The 18,370-nt window shown below is 40.6% G+C and overlaps 1 protein-coding gene across 1 annotated transcript in view; it reads right to left on the reverse strand.

Annotated features, from left to right (window-relative positions):
* Positions 1-3,473: 3,473 nt before the first annotated feature.
* The window catches only part of MSH2 (mutS homolog 2), a gene marked incomplete at its 5' end in the record, with an annotated part of 46,037 nt that continues 31,140 nt past the window's right edge, over positions 3,474-18,370 (reverse strand). Inside the window, 7 exons of the mRNA XM_010156213.1 lie at positions 3,474-3,815; positions 6,564-6,736; positions 10,789-11,036; positions 11,431-11,635; positions 13,139-13,384; positions 15,295-15,392; positions 17,182-17,332. Coding sequence (XP_010154515.1) covers positions 3,645-3,815; positions 6,564-6,736; positions 10,789-11,036; positions 11,431-11,635; positions 13,139-13,384; positions 15,295-15,392; positions 17,182-17,332 — 1,292 coding nt within the window. The remainder of the gene's footprint in view (positions 3,816-6,563; positions 6,737-10,788; positions 11,037-11,430; positions 11,636-13,138; positions 13,385-15,294; positions 15,393-17,181; positions 17,333-18,370) is intronic.

Below are 18,370 nucleotides of genomic sequence, written 5' to 3' on the forward strand. Positions count from 1 at the left end.
TCCAATCTGAATTGACTAAGCAGCACCAAGTCCCAGGGCTGGCAGGCTGCTTTCCCTGCATTTGTGAGCTTGATCCCAAAGTCCTCCAACCCTAACTGGAGCCTGCTGACCTCCAAGCTCCTCACCCGCTTTTGAGCATAAGCCAAGAGGGAAGCCCAGCGGTTTCTCACCACGCTACCTACCAGGTGTTCCTGCACACAAACAAGGTCCTTCAACTCCTGATCCTAAGGAGTTGCTGCCCAACTCCTAAGAAGTGGGCAGTGAAGTGATCAAAGGAAAGTAATTCCACATCAGCTCTTTTCTTTCACCCCACCTGATGCAGGTTTCTTCATAAAGAGCTTTCTAGATGACCAGTAACAGCGCAGACAGAACAGACCACACGTGCAGTGAGCATTCAGTGCCAAGCTGTCTCAGGTGAACGAGCAAAGAGAAACTCTGCATCTTTATCCAAGGCTGACAGTCAGTGGCCTCAGCGCTCCCCAGTAGCCACATTACTTTCTCCTGAAGCGTCGATGATCTTTGCATCCTTGGCACAGCTCTGTAATAACCCGACAAGTTCTGGAATGGCTCCTGTCCCGTAGGTACAGTTCTGAACGAGAAGCTAAATTTGAACTAGCAAAAATAGCCACCCTCCTGCTCCCGTGACATCACGCTACCTGCAACCCAGTTTGCAAGCAACAACGACATATGGAGGCTAAACTCTGCCTGATCCTCTCCCGCCTGTATCTGGCAGCCGCAGCGCACTCGGAGCCGGGGGAGGGGCAGCCTATAAGAGAAAACAGTTGAAAAGATGAGTCTGAAAACCCCGTTAACTTGTGCCTTTCTTCCTTGTGAGTGCTGAAGGGTATGAGAAAAACTGATTCATTATTGTTGCAGTTGCAGAACTCCCTTTTTGAGGCATAGAGAAGGTGCTGCCCAGAGCTGGTCCAGCCAGGGTACCCCATCGCTCCTGGGGTGTGATACACACACTAGTACTGCTTTCACCCTTGGAGAGGCAAGTCTGGTTACAGAGGAGCAGCTCTATCAGCCTCCAGCTGCAATACACAAATAAAAGCATCCTTTCCTCAGTGTACTGCGGGCATGCTGTACTGATGCACCACACCCAGAGCGGAAAGAGGAGACACTTCAAAGAATAAAACCAAGAGGCACTGAATGAAACTAGGAACCGGGTTCAAAGCAAGAAAGAAGTGGTCCTACTCGCAGGCGGCAGCTCAGTGAGGTCCTCCTTGGCTAAGAGCGCTGGAGACCCTGGAAATTCACACAGTGTCAAAGGGAAAACAAGAGAATTTTCTGGATGAGAAAACTGCTGATGGGTTTATGCCTGTTCCCAGAGTAAGGGACAGCAGACAGAGCAAGGGGCATCTTTGATCCAACCACAGACAACTCGGCGTACGTGGGAAGACTCTGTAAGTACCAGCGATTCCAATCACAAGAACTGCCTGTTTCCAGCAAGTTAAAGCAGTCTGATTTAATACAAATGCTATGGCATGGCAGTATTTGACCCTCTAAATTGATAGTCATTGTCTCTTTTATCATAGAATCACAGAATGGTTTGGGTTGGAAGGGACCTTTAAAGGCCATCTAGTCCAACCCCACTGCCATGGGCAGGGACATCTTCAACTAGACCAGGTTGCTCAAAGCCCTGTCCATTGAATGTTTCCAGGGACGGGGCATCTACGACCTCTCTGGGCAATCTGTTCCAGTGTTTCACCACCCTTATTGCAAAAAATGTCTTCCTTATATCTAGTCTGAATGTACCCTTTTAGTTTTAAAACTATTATCCCATCTCTTATTGCAACAGGCCCTGCTAAAAACTCTGTCCCCATCTTTCTCATAAGCCCCCTTCAGGCACTGGAAGGTGCTATAAGGTCTCCCCAGAGCCTTCTCTTCTCCAGGCTGAACAAGCCCAACGCTCTCAGCCTGTCCCCATAGCAGAGGTGCTCCAGCCCTCTGAGCATCTTTGTGGCCTCCTCTGGACTCGCTCCAACTGGTCTATATCCTTCTTATGTTGGGGACCCCAGAGCTGGACGCAGTACTTCAGGTGAGGGTCTCACCAGAGCAGAGTACAGGGGCAGAATCCCCTCCCTCGACCTGCTGGCCACACTTGTCTGGATACAGCCCAGGATACGGTTGGCTTTCTGGGCTGCCAGCGCACACGGCCGGCTCATGTCCAGCTTTTCATCCACCAGTACCCCCAAGTCCTTCTCTGTCAAAGGCCTCGCAGAAGTCCAGGCAGATGACATCCGTAGCTCTTCCCCCATCCAATGATGTGGATGCATTTTATGTATAATTCCGTATTTTAGAATAGCATGAAAACAAACAGATTTGCAAAACCAGCTATATTTTTCATTACTTTATGTTTCTCATTAATTCACGTAATGGATTTTTCCATTCACACACCTTCCAGACACAGCTACTGAGACTGGGTGCTTACACTGACCCCACTGTTCGTAAACGCAAGTCTATTTCTGCCTCTGTAAGCAGAACGTGCTCTGATCTAAAGGCCAAAAAGGTGTTATGCGGGACTCGAACTGCTCTCACAAACCAACCTTTCTTTCTTTGTTTCTGTTGAGGAGTATGTCTCTCTTCCAAGTTCTAGTCTAACTACAAGCAAGCGTTACCCAACAGCAAGTTGAACAATAAGGCCCTCAGGACCACCGCTGGAACATTTCGGTGCGGACCACTGCCAGAGACCAACCCCTGACTGTGTGCAGCTTTAACAGCAGCACTGCTGTCCCCAGACCACATTTTGGCGGCATCCTCAGCATGATTTTATTTCTATAATCTCAGCAGTAAGCACCTTTTCCCATTAAACTTTCAGCACTGACAGCATTAAACCTAAGCATTCTAGAGCTACAATTCAAAACGTTAAATTTCAAGAATACAAACCTGTGCCTGCGTGCTTTCAAAATGCCTCAGCATGAGAAATGCATTAGATAAAAATCAGCATGTTCTTTCTTCGCAAACAGAGCTCACAAATCGTGACCAACTCCTAAGTTCCAGTTAAAGTGTAACTTCACCCTCTGCTCAGGCTACAGAACCATCAAAAACCACAAGACAGTTACCACCACTCAAGCATGAAGAGCAGGCCTGTAGTGTACGTGACTCAAACTCCACACGGCAAACAAAAACACCCCCCCACCTCCACAGTGGTACACACGCAGTTTTATGCCTAATCCCCCTGATTAGATGCTTTTTTCCTAATGGAGCACTAACAGAGCGTTACCCAAAACTAATGAACGTAACTGCATCCCACAGAAAAGCATCATGGAATAGGACAAGGATTTCACATATGCGCTGCTGCTTTTTCAGGCTGTGGTAGCTGTTTGCCATTTGAATTATTGCACTTTCTAGCATGCCTTTTACCTGATAAAATATTGCTTGTTTTGTTTGTCCAGTCAATAATTCTCTCAATACTGAATTTTATTGAAAACTTCTAAAAGGACACAGTCATCACAACTAAAGCTGGAAGCTGGCACAGAACGTGCTCAGGATTTTTTAAAAAATAATTACAATCCAAGGGGGAAAAAAAAAGTCTACTTAAATCAGTACAAATATCAAAGTATAAAGGCTACGAGACAAGAAAATAACAGTTCTTGCAATGTAAAATACGCTTCAAGAGCTGTATCCTGTTCTCACACCTTTCATGATGTCACTTTGGTTCGGGAAATGATTTCATTCACAAAAGTGTTGTTCTTTGCCAACACATCGTTTCTCAGCTGCTTCAGCTTGATTTTGATGTCTTCTTCTGACATATCCCTCAGAGGCAATGCTTTCACTTGACAAAGAAAATCCTGAATTATCTTTTCACCTTCCTGAAACAGAAGGAGGAGGAGGAAGAGAAAACAGGATGTTTAGATTGCAGGATTCTTCCAAACTACCCAAAGGTACAAAGTATTATTATTCATCACCAGATTTTTTTTGCAGGCAAAAATCTCTGCTATTTTTGCACTTGCTATCATGTTCTCAACATGAGGACAATCCAGTTACACTGGTATCAAGAGTTCTTTCCTCTTTCAAGCCACAAGCAAAAAGTACCAGTTGATGAGCAGAAATATAATACTTAACACTAAGAGCTCCTATGTGTGTTCCACATTTAACTCCAGTGTGCAACTACATTACAGAATCACAGAACAGTTTGGGTTGGAAGGGCCCTTACAGACCAGCCAGTTCCAACCCCCCTGCCATGGGCAGGGACACCTTCCACTAGACCAGGTTGCTCAAAGCCTCATCCAGCCTGGCCTTGAACACTTCCAGGGATGGGGCATCCACAGCTTCTCTGGGCAACCTGTGCCAGTGCCTCACCACCCTCTCCGGGAAGAATTTCTTCCTGATGTCTAATCTAAATCTCCCCACTTTCAATTTAAACCCGTTACCCCCTTGTCCTGTCACTACAGGCCCTTGTAAAAAGTCCCCCCCCAGCTTCCCTATAGGCCTCCTTTAGGTATTGGAAGGATTAGGTGAGGTTTGATAGCAGTAACAGCATCAGAGTGGCCATATTACCCAAACTAGTTACTTTTCAGAGGAACTGTAAATCAAAACCAATGTTTCAATATGCAAAAGCAAAGAACAAATTGTAACCAAGCAACTGGAGACTGGCCGTCACCAAGGAGAACAGATGATAATTAAGCTTTATGCATATGCTTTTACACAAACAGGCAAAGTGGAACTTCTAAACAATCTGAATTGAAATGCAAGAACAAACATTTCAACAAACAGTATTCAGGATCCCTGTATTAGAAACAGTTTGCCCAGAACACAGAATTTTGTCTAGTCCTCTGCCTTTTAGGATTCTACTACAAAGCTTTCTCAGTTTTGTTTTATGATCTAGGACTGACGCAGTGTGCTTTCAGTGCAGAAGTCTCCACAGGACTCTATAGCAGCACACTTTTCCTTCTAAACATGATGTTAATGAAGGCAGACAAATTGCCTGGCCGAGATAGCTAAAGCTATGCCATTCTATTACCTAGAGACTTGATGAAATATTATGTATCACTGAAATATCCAAAAATAAAACATGATGCTGTGTTTGTCACGTCCATTTAATTTACACCAACGTAAGACCACACAGCCAGACCCAGCTAATCTGAAAAATACTTCACCACTGTACCTAGCAAGCTGGCCAAGGAAAGGTAACTGAGGAGCAACTGAGATAGTTGGAGAGGGAACCTTCTGGCACTAAAATACAGGACAAACCACAGATCATTCATCCACAACATCAGATCCACTTACTGAGCTAGGAATAAATGCAGTAGACCTCTGAAACTGAAAACAAAGCAGCGGGTAACAGCCTCTGCCTACAGCAAAGGCTTTTTAAATGTACAAAGTGCTTTGGGTATGGACTAACACTTCAAGGCTCCCATATACTGGAGTATTACACCAAGACTGCCCCCAATGTATAGGAGATAAGTGAGTTACAAGGCTGCGAAGTTTCAGGCCAACTCCTGGGACACAGAATCTGTAAGCAGATTGACATGCATGCAAGGAGCACCTGAACATTGGCAAAAAAACAACGCAAGTCGTCAGGCAGGATGTGTATTTCCTAGGAGGCTGCAACAGATGTCACTGTGAGGACTCTTAATCCAGCAACAAGACGACACAGGCTATCCTGAAAAAGCTTCCTGCAAGCTATCGTTTTCCTTTATTGTTTTCTTTTACATCACCTGCCAACTAAGTTTCTTTTAAGAGAAAATGAAGGGAGAAAAAGAACAGTTCCCTCAAATGGCTTTACACAACTGTACTACACAATATAGACATGATCAATCTATGCTGAGATGCTGGTTGCCTTGACTTGAGCTTGAAGCCTGCGCAAAGCCAAGAACATTTTCTTTCTCAGCTGAGTAGGGACTCATGTGTGAGATGGGAAGAACTTAATGACACCTGTAAATCAGACATTCCAGGTCCAAATTGCCATGCCCATCAACACAATCAGCTTGTGAGACGCCTTAATACTGATGGGACAAGGAAGGGCACACAGGAGAAGGCTGTCTCTGATGCGAACAAATCAGAACACGTCCATGTTGTGCTTCCACAAATCACCACTAATGAGCCCTTGGGTAAGGGGGAGCAAAACCAGGTGTAACTCCCCTGCAGAGCCAAGAATAATCTAACCAACAATTAATACAAAAGCTACAGCTTAAGTCACAAGAAACACTGCATACAAACTAAGTGGCCAACAAAAGTAGTGAACACAATTCTGGCTCAGTTCATAGCCTAAAGAAGGACAGTTACAGACATGGTCGCTTGAGTGACTCCAGTTCTATGCCAAGCACACTAACTGCTGAGCATTATTCTTTATGGAAAAAAACACAGTTTCATTCTCTTGACTGTATCTGTCGATAAAATTCTTGCCTATGTTAATCTGAAATGAACCCAAAGCAAAACCCACTATCCTTGGAACATCTCTTCAACTCCTAATGAACTTCATAGCTAAAATATTTTGTTATGGAAGAATGAAATTATAGTTAATTATCCTCAAGCTTTGGGGGAATCTGAATCCTTAAACTATTTGGTGAAGGCTATTCCAGGCAAAAGAATTTTAAAAAGCATTCTGGATAGCAAACCTCTCTTTCTCTGTAGAGTTTCTTGGCTGGTGGTTCTCCTTCAGATTCCTTGGACTTGCCAATGTTTTGAAACTCCTCCAGCTCCAATGCTTTCTCTCTTGCACTTTCTATCACATGTTTTGGGAAAGCCGCCAACTCTGCTACATGTATTCCAAAACTCTGGTCACAGACACCTGGATACAGAGAAAAACAACCAGTAAAGAATTCTCACAGAGATAATATGGCTACAGGTTATATATTTATTTATATCATAGAGAGATTATATGAACAAAGTCATAACAGCTCTCTGTTCTTAAGAATTGAGTGTGTGACATCGTTCGGTTCTCCAACATTTTTCCAATTTACCTTTCAGACTCTGCACGATAACACAGACTACAGAATACACTCTTATTTAATTAAGCTCTCTTAGAGCAGTAATTGCAGAACTCCAAAAGTGCTTCAGGGCGAAAGGGAAAAGACTTCAACCAGAAAGCATTTCCCTCTAGTACCTGAATGAAATTGAATAATAGTTTCTATTACAGTACTTCAGCAGAGTCTATAGAATATAGTAATTCATGCAATTTTTTTTACATATATATCACTCATGTTTTTCTATATTTATATGAATACATATAAGTGTATGTGTATATATAAAAATACTTAAAATGTTGCATACTCAATCATCATCCTCCTCCTCTGCATCTAGTGCCATGTAACTCCTCAGTCTCCAGGAGTCGTCTTTAATTACATCAAAACCTTTCAATTCTAACTTTATATTTAGTTCATTTAATACACTGGTTATAATATTTGGTTTAGAAAGAAAAGTTCTCAGAATCGCCTGAAGTGTGTCAAGTATACACAGTTGCAGAAAATAAATTTCACTTCAATATCAAAAGCCCTCTGATACAATCTATCAACTCCATTCATTTACCTCACCATAATTCCAACTGGCCACCCACAAATATTATTACATCCTTTTAATTCTGGTCTGCAGCAAGGAGTTATGAATAAATGAATTATACATGTAAAACAATACTTAACTAATCATCTATTAAACACTGCGTAACTGAAGAATAGGTAAAGGAAAATTTAGCATTTAAATCTTTTTCTGGTTTAACCTTATAAATCTCTCAGGGTTCTTAAAGTAAATTAGTATTTTTAAGCAGAAATTAGTTTTCTTGATTTTATATTAAACACACACAGCTCCCCAGACACAAAACTAACTCTGCTTTCTGTTGAGAAAATCCTGAGCAGAGGTTTGGGGAACAGTACTTTCTGTGTCTCCTCTTCCAGCAATTCTGTCACACTCTTGAAGCGTGAAGACAGGGATGAAAAAAACCCTATACAAGTTCCTTGTCATGCACTGCAGGTTTAGTTACAATTTTGAGTGACATGAAACCTGTAGTTTGTTTCAAAACACAGCTGTATCCAAGCTGTCTATACTCACATCCTTGCCTAAACAACAAAATTCTTCCAAAAGGGAAACTAAATGCAAAAATTTACATGACAGACACCTAATTTGAGACCAGGTATTTTAAGATGAAGATTTCACAAGGCTGCATCTCATCTGACAGGGGTTTAAGCAGACAGATATAAACTACTGTGCCTCTACGCTCAACAGATCCAGTAAGACGACACTGCACGCACAAAGAAAACGTGTATGACTCGAAATGACAAAACTGGTTGAAGAAACATATGAAATCAGGCTTCTAGAATTTTCACCAGTATCACAATGTGTGCGTTAATATAGGTTAAAAAAAAAAGGGGGGGGGAGAGGTGAGGTATGCAGACTGAAGAAAGAGAATTCAGCCAACTATCTGGGAAGTATTAGGGGATCCTTTAATCGCAGGAGTTGCTGTCACAAAGGGTTTAGATATTATAAGGCAGAAGGTTTAGATCTAGTGTATATTAAATCTAATATACAATCTACATACTCAACTAAGGCATCTAAGCAAAGATGGCTTGCTGGAAGATACTGTACACTGCCAGCTCTCACTGCACTGAAAACACTCCTAGTTTCAATGTCCACTTGAAGCAATTTATGACTATACTTGTCTTCCACTCCCATGCACACCGAGTCGTATTTTAAGCGCTGATTTGAGCGGGACACACAGAGGGTTCTGAACAATCACTTGGTGGAAGGAGCTCAGCATGTGCTGGAAAAGATGGGAAACAGCAGACCACAGAAGAACCCCCAGCACTGCCTTTCTCCTGGTAAAGGCTGGGTGTCAGGGCCACAGCACTTGGGATTCACACTCAGAGGCAAAGCCTGGGCATTGCCTAGGAAAAGTGCACTAACAGAGGAAAACAGAGGCCATTTTTAAGGAATAAAACTCTGAGAAGACAAGGATACAGAGTTAAGAGAAACAAGAGCATGGCAGCCAGAGATTTTTCTGACCGGCTCTAAGTAGATGCTCAGTAAAGCCAGAGGAGAGCAGAACCTCTGGCCATGAAGGTGAATACAAAATTAGAAGCAGTTACACAAGTAATCGAAGGGCAAGAATGAAGTAATTCCACGGATTGAAAGCTGGAAGAAATAAGCAAGAAATAGTAACGTCACAGGAGTAAAACTAGCATGGTAGCATTTGAGTGAGGCTTAGATCAGGATATAGTAAACACACATTTACCAAGTATCTAAAGACACTTAATAACATGGTGATAGCCCGTGAAGATTATTAAAATGATCTTTAAGAGTGTTAACAGTAAAATGTGACAATTGGACAGGATATTAGATTTATTTCAGAACAAAGTATGCCAGAAGGAACAAACTGCAACGTCCTAAATCAGCTAAAGAAATCAGGAAGTATCGGAGAGAGTTCCAAGACAGCATACTGAATATGCACTAATTATGAAAAGCAGAGCTATTACGAGGAACGAGGCAAGTAAAAGCAAGTATTTGGTATTGTGTCAAAAACGAAGTTCAGCAATCGTACCTGTAAGATTAAATCCTAAACTGAAAAGATATAAACATCAGTCTCCAGGACTTGAACAGGGACACAAGGACTAGCTCCTTAGCCTTAACAAGGATGGATAATACTTAGTAATTATCTTCATAAAGACAGTAGCCCAACTCCTCAAACAGTTATTCCTTATTCAAGACAAAACCTCTTCACAAGGCAAACTGTTGATCTGACCCAGTAGAGCGACTGTGCCCTACGGTAACCATATTCCATCCTTCTGCCTGTCATCTAACTCATTCCTTCAGAATGAGAACTCAGAAAGAGAAAATGAAGGTATTTTGAAGTGAAAATACAGTGTAATGGTACTCTGCTCGCATTTTAAACTCTAAATCTTAGTCCAGAGGTGGGCAACCTGCCTGAAATGCTCATACGGGAACAACAGAATCACTGTAGAGCTCACAACTAAATCAGCACACCCCGACAGACACAGTTTCACTGCCTCTCTACCTAGCGTAAATACAGGCTCCTGCTGAGGGGAGCAAGAGCAAATGATTGGGGATAGAGAGAAGCAGGAGGAACACCTTATTGCAGTTAACAGATGAAATTTATGCCCAATTAAAAATTGTCTAATTTAATACCAAAAAGAATAACTGGATCCACATTTATCTTGCACTAAGAAAACAACAGGCTACTCGTTGGTTTTCTATGATGCTATTTGCTAAAAAATAAACACATGAATTTTCCTGTATCAAACTACTGCATAAATTGGGCAACATGTTTCTTCAATGACTAAGCCTTATTACAAGGAAACAGACATTATTAAAAACTGTCAGGACATAAAAAGTTGCACACATTTCTTATAAAAGAACAGTTTAAGGAACATAAGTCTTTTCTATCCACAGGTTAAAATGGCTGACTTAGAAAACAGCAAATAACCTTTTGGAACTCTTCCCTCTGCTCATAAAAAACAAATCAACCAACATAAAACAGAACAAAGCAAACAAAAAAAACCCCAAGCAAACAACAAAAACACAAACAAATCACAAATGAAAAGGGACCAACTTCAAAAGCATCAACTTGAGTGGCAGAAATAACAGAAATCTTAACAATTAACAACATTATTACACTAATAACAAATAAATAACACATAACCAACTGTGTTCACACATGGACAGAGCTCCTGCCATACACACACTCCATGGATAAACATGAGATAATATAAACATGTCTATTATAAACCCTAAGCCTGGAGTATGACATAAAATTTTTTTTAAACTTTTTATCTACTAAGATTCCTTCCCCCCCGGCAAAATAAAGTTTACCCTATTCACCATTTACAGTCTTACCTTCCTTGACACGGTAAAGCATCGTCAGTGTCTCATCACTGGTCAGAGCAGTAACATGCAGGTTATTTACTGTTGGCACTTGGTCAGCAAGAGCTGTCAGTTCATGAAAATGTGTAGCAAACATACAGAAAGCACAGATTTTGCTAGCAATGTATTCTGAAATAGCCCAGGCTAAGCCAAAGCCATCGTAGGTAGAAGTTCCTCTTCCCAGCTCATCAATGATGATCAGGGAGTTTTCAGAGGCTGTCCTAAAAAACACAAGAGTCTTTTATTAACGTTTGAGAACAGCGTGAGCTCTGGATATTGGAACACCACAAGCTATGTTGTGGAGGCATAGCACGAAAGAGGCAAAAGACCTTTCCTGTTTACATAGCAACAAACAAATAAAGTGCACACACAGAGTCACATAGATCATTCGAATTAGTTTCTTTGTCCTGTTTAGACTTTGGCCTCCTGGTAGCAGCTCTATATGACCACCAAAATAAACAGAAGGCTACTTCCAGAACTTACGAGCCTGCTAAAAAACAGCTTTGAGATCCTCCAACGAGATGCTACATAAAAGGAAATCTTAAATGCACCTTTCTTAGAGCACCTCCTCTCCCATCAAACCCAACCAACAGCAGCAAAGAAGCACAGACTTACCTAAGGATGGAAGCAGTTTCTAACATCTCAGCCATGAAAGTAGACACACCTTTCAGCTGGCTGTCTCCTGCCCCCACCCGAGCCAGGATACAGTCCACGATGGTTATTTCCGCAGAGTTGCATGGCACAAAGCACCCGATTTGGGCCATAAGAACAATGACCCCTGTCTGCCGGATGTAGGTTGATTTTCCCCCCATGTTAGGGCCTAAAGAAGAAATTTTGCAAATGAATTAAAGAAAAACATAATCTTTTATAATTCGAGAGTTCTTGTAAAAGGAGAAGAGGCTCTAAAATCCAAACAAAGAACATGTAAACTTATTGCTCTCTCGCCAGGGAGGAGTATCAGTCTAACAGGTGCAGCAAAGTAGTTCCACTACCAGTATGGCTCGCTTGTCTGCCTTACTGAGTGCTGCTTTTTCCAAAGGTGATCAGAGTGCGTTAGAGGCCTTCCCAAGTTTTGGGACTTCCGAGAAGTATAAGCAGTCATCTAAAACACATACCCACACCTAAAATTAATAAGCTTTAATTTTAAAAAATCATCAGTATTGCTGCCTGAGAGTGAAAATAATTTGCTTTCATCTCAAACAACAATTACAATTTGTCTGTAAAAATGAAATAGCTTAGTTACAGACTGGGTGCAAGCTAACGTGATATTTAAATTACACTCCAAAGGGATTCTGAATCAGCAAAACCAGATATTAAGAAGTTAAAATTAACTGAAGTACAAATGAAATAAAAAGTACTTTCCAGAAAACTGATCATTAAAACCAATTTTACGCTTTTGCTAACCAGAAAAACAAGCCTGTTATCATGCATTTATTCAGATTTTTAGTTTTTCTTCTTGATTATGTTAGAAGTGTTCATTAATCATTCCCTAATTTCAGATCTTTGCTACTCAGAATGTATGTCAAGGACATCTGGATGGAAATTAAAATTCAATTAAATGTATAAACACTAAAAATGTTTTCCTGTGTAGTAAAATTATCTTAATTACACCAGAGAATAGGGGGGGGGGGGGAAAGGGTAGAGTCATTGAAACATGTTTTGCATTTAAAATCGACTTTAATACCAAAGAAAGAAAACATTATCCGAGAGTCTGGTTAAAATATCGCCTACAGAAGGTGCCTACATGGCTACAGCCCAAGTGATGCCTAGTGGAATTTTCCAAGTCTTTTAAGCAGATTCAGATTTTCCAGCTCCCGAGGTTGCCTGGCTTGTGAACTTACATTCACTAAGGCAAAGAACAGGAAGGACTAATTTCTAATTTCCCACTGTCCTAGCAGCCTCTCTCTTCTTCCCAAATGCCTATTTCTAAATTAGCGATCACCTCCTACAAACAACGCACTGTAACTCCAATCATGACAACTAAATCCACAACTGAGTTTGGAAGATGAGAAATAGGCTGGTATGTGCACAAACATGTAGAATATCCACTACCAAACATTTCACAAGAACACCATGGACACTTTTTTTAATATAATAAACAACAATAGCTTACAAATACCCTCCTTTCTTTTCCAGAGCTAAATCTTATCCCCCATACAGAAAAATTAGTAACTTGCTAGCTGCTCACCCTTTCCTGATTAGAGAAATTGTTTTGACAGAGTTTTATTGGATTGTTGGTTTGTTTTTTTAAAGACATCATTATTGGAAATACTGAAGACATTTAAAGCATAAATAACAAATGAAAAAGAGAACAAACATTTACCAGTGATAATGTGGAACATCTGCTTGCCCTTCTCAAAGGTAATGTCATTGGGGATGAAGGTCACGTCATCTTGCACTTCAATGCAAGGATGCCTGGCACCTTTCAGCACAATCCTTCCTTCTCCCTTTTCCAGAATGACAGGACGGATATACGGCACTGGTGCTCCGTTTGACACATGAGCAAAACTGACAATGGCATCTAACAGAGCGATCACATCATTCATCGTCTGTATTGGTTCTGCATAACCTGGTTTTTATTAGAGAGACACAAATTCAATACAGTTAGAAAATTTTTTGTTCTTGCTGAAAAGATACCTTAAAGCCTATATTCAGCCCATTAAATTACTTCATCTGCATTAAAAGTCATCTTTGTTCAAAATAGCAATCACCTTCTGTAAGAGTCTAAGATGTAATCCTAAAGTTTCCATGCTGTGACTATGAAGGGGACTTCCTCAGACTAAGAAAAGGAAGAGGAGAGGCCATACTGGCTGTTTTGCCTTGACACCAGACAACAAGAAATAGCTGATCTTAGCACGGGAAGGCAAATGCTGAGTGGCAAGATGGCTGGAAGTCCAGTAAGTTTCCTTCCTCAGTAATACACGGCATTTTAAGGCTCATGCAAGCAAAGACAACAGAGGCACGCCCCTGACAATTCAGACACAGCTACCATGATGTTTGTGAAGGATGGTATGGGGGGGTCTGTAAGACACAGCACCTGTGTTATGAGACAACTAGGCAAGATGGCCCAGAAACCCCAGTACCAGTTTTTAAGTTTTGGTGTCTGTTTTTTTTTCAGTGAAAGGGATAAGAGACAGGAGTCTACAGAGGTACACCATGCAACACCTGTTAAAGGGATGCACGTGTCAGAAGAGGTGAGCAGCGACCTGCAGAAGGAGTCCCACCTGTACAAAGTACACTGTCCTAACATGATCTCGTGAACTGGCTAGGTATAGATCATTAAGAGAACTTTAAGTCACTGTCATTCAAGAATTACACATATAATCCAGTCTTTTTCATTAAATTGCTTCCACTTGGGGAAGAAAAACGCTTTTTAAATACACACCTACATTTGTAAATCTATGACTACACACCACAGAAGCTTTAAGCAGCAGCAAAAGACTATTAGACATATTAGGTATTTATAGATGACACATTGAAGCTAACCCTGCTACATAATACTCAAATAGCTTTCCACATAAACATACAAACCTTAGTATGGTACACATATAGCACTACTTGAAAATTGCCAAGATACAAATTAAAAAAACAAACAAACAAAAAAAAAAAAAAAAAACAAACAAAACCCAAACAAACACCACACCCAAAACCAACCCCAAAACCCAACAAGCTACTGATTTTGCATCATACTCCTTATCATGACAACAGGTCAAAATTTGTGAAGATTTTCACTTTAACTTAATACACACTCAAATATATTAATACATCAGCTTAAAAACGGGGCTTTTTTATCCTTAATACTAATGAATATTAAGCTAAAGGCAAATGTACTTTCACTTTCCACTTCTCTCTTTCAAAGAGCTGAAATTTGTTATGCTGGAACTAGTGTCACTGGGAGAAGCAGTATTTACAGCATCCTCCAGCCCAAATTCCCCGATGTCTTTTCTCTTTCTGGTGTAGGACAGTAAAAGTCCTTTAAGTAGGCAATCTTGGAGCAAAATACAAGGAAATTAATTAGGAAACACTAATATTTTTATTGCATCATGTAAGTGATGACTAACATGATCTTACATTGCATACCATGTTCATCTTTCACAGACCTCAGGTCCCACTCCCTCAGTTCTGTTGTCCTTTAACTCTTCTGCCTTCTACTTAGTCTGCAGTTTCATTGGAGAGGCACAGAGTCAGGGAGGTAGGTGGAGGATAGACGTGGCCTTCATGGGCATATTTTTGTTCCTTCTATGGGATTAGCATTTGCACACACCCCACCTCTGCACATCTGTAGCATGCCAGGAAAGGGTCTGACCACATAAGACCATATATTTCAACCTTCCAACAACTGTCTAAAAGCCAAACCTCATTTCTGACACTAATTCTTCAGGGACCATTATGGTTCTTCTCTACAGAAGGATCTACAAAGTGACTGCAAGTCCCCACAGTGTTCCAAACCGCGATACACATCAACACTGACATATTCACCTGAAGCAATGTTAATGATTTCCTTAACAATTGCATCCTGAGCCTCTTCATACTCTTCTCTGTTCTTTATATATTCGTCGTTGACGGAGCTCAGTTTGCTGTGAACAAAACCACAATATTTAGAAGCTGTGATGTCCCATCTTCACTGCTACAATCCAAACTTCTGGCCTCCACATCTATGAGTCGATACCAGTTGTCCCCACCTGTTCTAACAGCAAGGTTCAGCACAAGGATCACAAAGCAACTAATCCATGATTCATCCACACCAGGATACCACTAAGATTAATTCCAAGTTGAAGATCACCCACAAGGTCCAAACCAGCAAATCTATCATCTCTGAACACATCATTCTTTAAAATCTTGCAGTAGTTGTTTGTTACAGACATGCTACGTGAGAAGGACTTGCTCTTAACGCTGAAATTCTGGCCATTTTGCAACAAGAGGTGGCACATTACAGAACTGGCAGAGGAGAATTGCTGCTAAGCAACGGTGTAATTAGCCTAGAGTCCTACAACAGGCTTATCAGAGCTGAAGGCGTTGACTTCTTTCATTTTGCAAAAACCTCAGTGAACTACTGTCACTAAGAACAGGTTCTAGTCTTCAAAATAAGGCAAGCTGAAAAAAAAGAGTTTAAATGAGCATTTATTCTTCTCAAACTAGTCTCCTCACGCGGAGCAGAGCCTACAGGACTGAATATAAAACGCACCCTAGTAGCGCACCCACACTATAAGCCGAGGTCAGCCTTGTGCTTCTAGTACTATCTACAGAAGTAACTATAATTTAACTGAGCTCAGAAAGGTCTGTTTCATTTGAGATCCATGGGGTTCTTCCCCAAGGGAAAGTAACAGATGACACTTATAGTAGAGGTTCTAAGTTCTGAGAGGCACCAGACCCTGCTTGGCTGTACACAGCAAAAAAGTGAGATAAAACCCAAACTCCTGTAAGGAAAATTCTCTTCAGAGCCAATTAAGAAAGTTTTCAAAAAGAGTGGTTCAGCACTGGAACTTGTGCCCCACCAGGTTGTGAAGGATGCTTGGAAGATGGGCACCTGGGTAAGGCCTTGAGCTATCTCATCTAACTTTGAGATGGGATCTAATTTCCAAAGTGGCTCTGTTTTGAGCAAAGGGCTAGACCAGTTAACCTCAAGAGACTGCCCTCAACCTAAGTTATTCTGCATATGCAACTTTCTACTTCGTTTGCTCTGTGTAAAAATAATGAAGTACAGAAAGAGAGACATCTGATGAGCAAGGTAGCCCTTGCCGCTCCTAAAATTCTCTTCTAAAGTGTTCTACAAAAATCAAAAAATTCAACAAAAAAGTATAGACTTCTTGCTTGGCTGACCTGTGACAGAACTCCTGTCCAGACCCTAAAACAGCATCAGTGTAATTAGTCTGAAGACTGAAATTTTTAAACAGTTTGAGCTACAGAGCCATAGAATTGAAGTCCAATACACAGGACAAACAGAAATTACAGTGTTTTGGAAGAAAAAAGGTCATCAGCAACAAAACTGCTGCATGTCTTATTTGGTGATAAACATAAATAGTTCTTTTCCTATTGCAGCTTGTGAAAGTGTCTGTACAAACACTCACCGTGAAGGCAATTATGCTACAAGCTGCAACTAAAACAGAGAAATTAGCCCAAGTCAAAGGACCAAAAATAGCTAACAGTTGGCAAAGTAAATAGGGACTGCAGCTTTTAACAGAAACTGTATGACTACTCCTCCCTCATGCCAGTCTTGCTTAATATCTCAATCTGTGAGCCAGTTAAAAAGGTGAAAATCAGCCATTCAAGATGTAGGGAAGCCAGTTCATCGGCATAATTAGAAAGAAAGGAACAATTTTGTTTCTTTCACAACAGGCTTGAGAAACTGCCATGACGATCTCATACCTGTTAGTAAATTTCACACCATTCTTCTGTGTATCAACTATTTCATATTTTGAATTGTTACGGAGAACTTTTTCCTCCTTGCAAGTTATTCGAAAGTGATGTCCAAACTGTGAATTTGTCTCCAGTTTGATGCTTTTGCCAGCTTCCAAACCTTTTAGATGAAAAGAAAAAAAACCAAAACAACTGTATTATCAAAAAATCCTGCAGCCTGTGCTATTTCTGCTCACTAATCCCCAGTTTGTATGATGTAGCCTCTCCCTGATATTCAGTCTACTTGCTTTGGTTCTGTACAGGCATGAGAAATAGCCAGACCTAACAGAAGTTTATAGATTCATTCTCTGCTCTTACTTTGATATGCTCTTACACTGCATATTCAAATCAGGTTCATGATTATTGTATTGCTGCATATTCTCCAGAAACATGTAAAATGTTCACAGCACACTGCAAGGCAATTCTATATTGCAGCTGTAAGCACAGCACCTGTAGTCTCATGATCCTTTTACTAACACGTACTTCTGCTGGTGAGATTTCTCATTCCATCCCTACACAATCTTGTCCTTCCTTCTTTTCATCCAGGAATCTTGTTTATGTTTCAAAAAAAAAAAAATCAAGACTACAAAATATGCAAACTCTTAAATGTGTAACCTAAAATAACTATGGTGTTGCCAGTTTTCCTTGCTATATTTGCATTAAAAATTGATTTTATTAGGTTGCTCTTTGACTGCCCAATTCATCAGCTGCACATGGAATTTTTTGCATAGGATCATCAGTTCTTTAAATGTCTCATTTGCTTACACATTACATTTTGCAAAGAACTTCAAAGGAAAACTAGCATGTCCTGAATGGACACTCAAGAGAAAGCACAGAGGGGAAAAAAAGTTTCAATGCATGTTCTCAAAGGATGCAAAACAGAACCAGGCTAAGCCGAGAATTAGATGAGTTACAGTTTTACTGCACATTTAGTTTTGTATTTTGCAACATATTTTGAAATATTCTGGAATGCCATCCATTAAAAAAAAGGCCAAATTATAAAGCAAAAATCACTCTGTTTTCAACAGATTGTACTGTGATAAATAAAGCCACCCCAAACTAATAATAAAATAATGCAAACATCCCTTAATTCCTCTATACAAGTTTTCATCAGTTGATCTCAAAACATTTTACAAAAGGAGGTAAGTATCAAAGGCAG

Source organism: Eurypyga helias, unplaced genomic scaffold (genome assembly GCF_000690775.1).
Source record: "Eurypyga helias isolate BGI_N326 unplaced genomic scaffold, ASM69077v1 scaffold12660, whole genome shotgun sequence".
NCBI lineage: Eukaryota > Metazoa > Chordata > Aves > Eurypygiformes > Eurypygidae > Eurypyga > Eurypyga helias.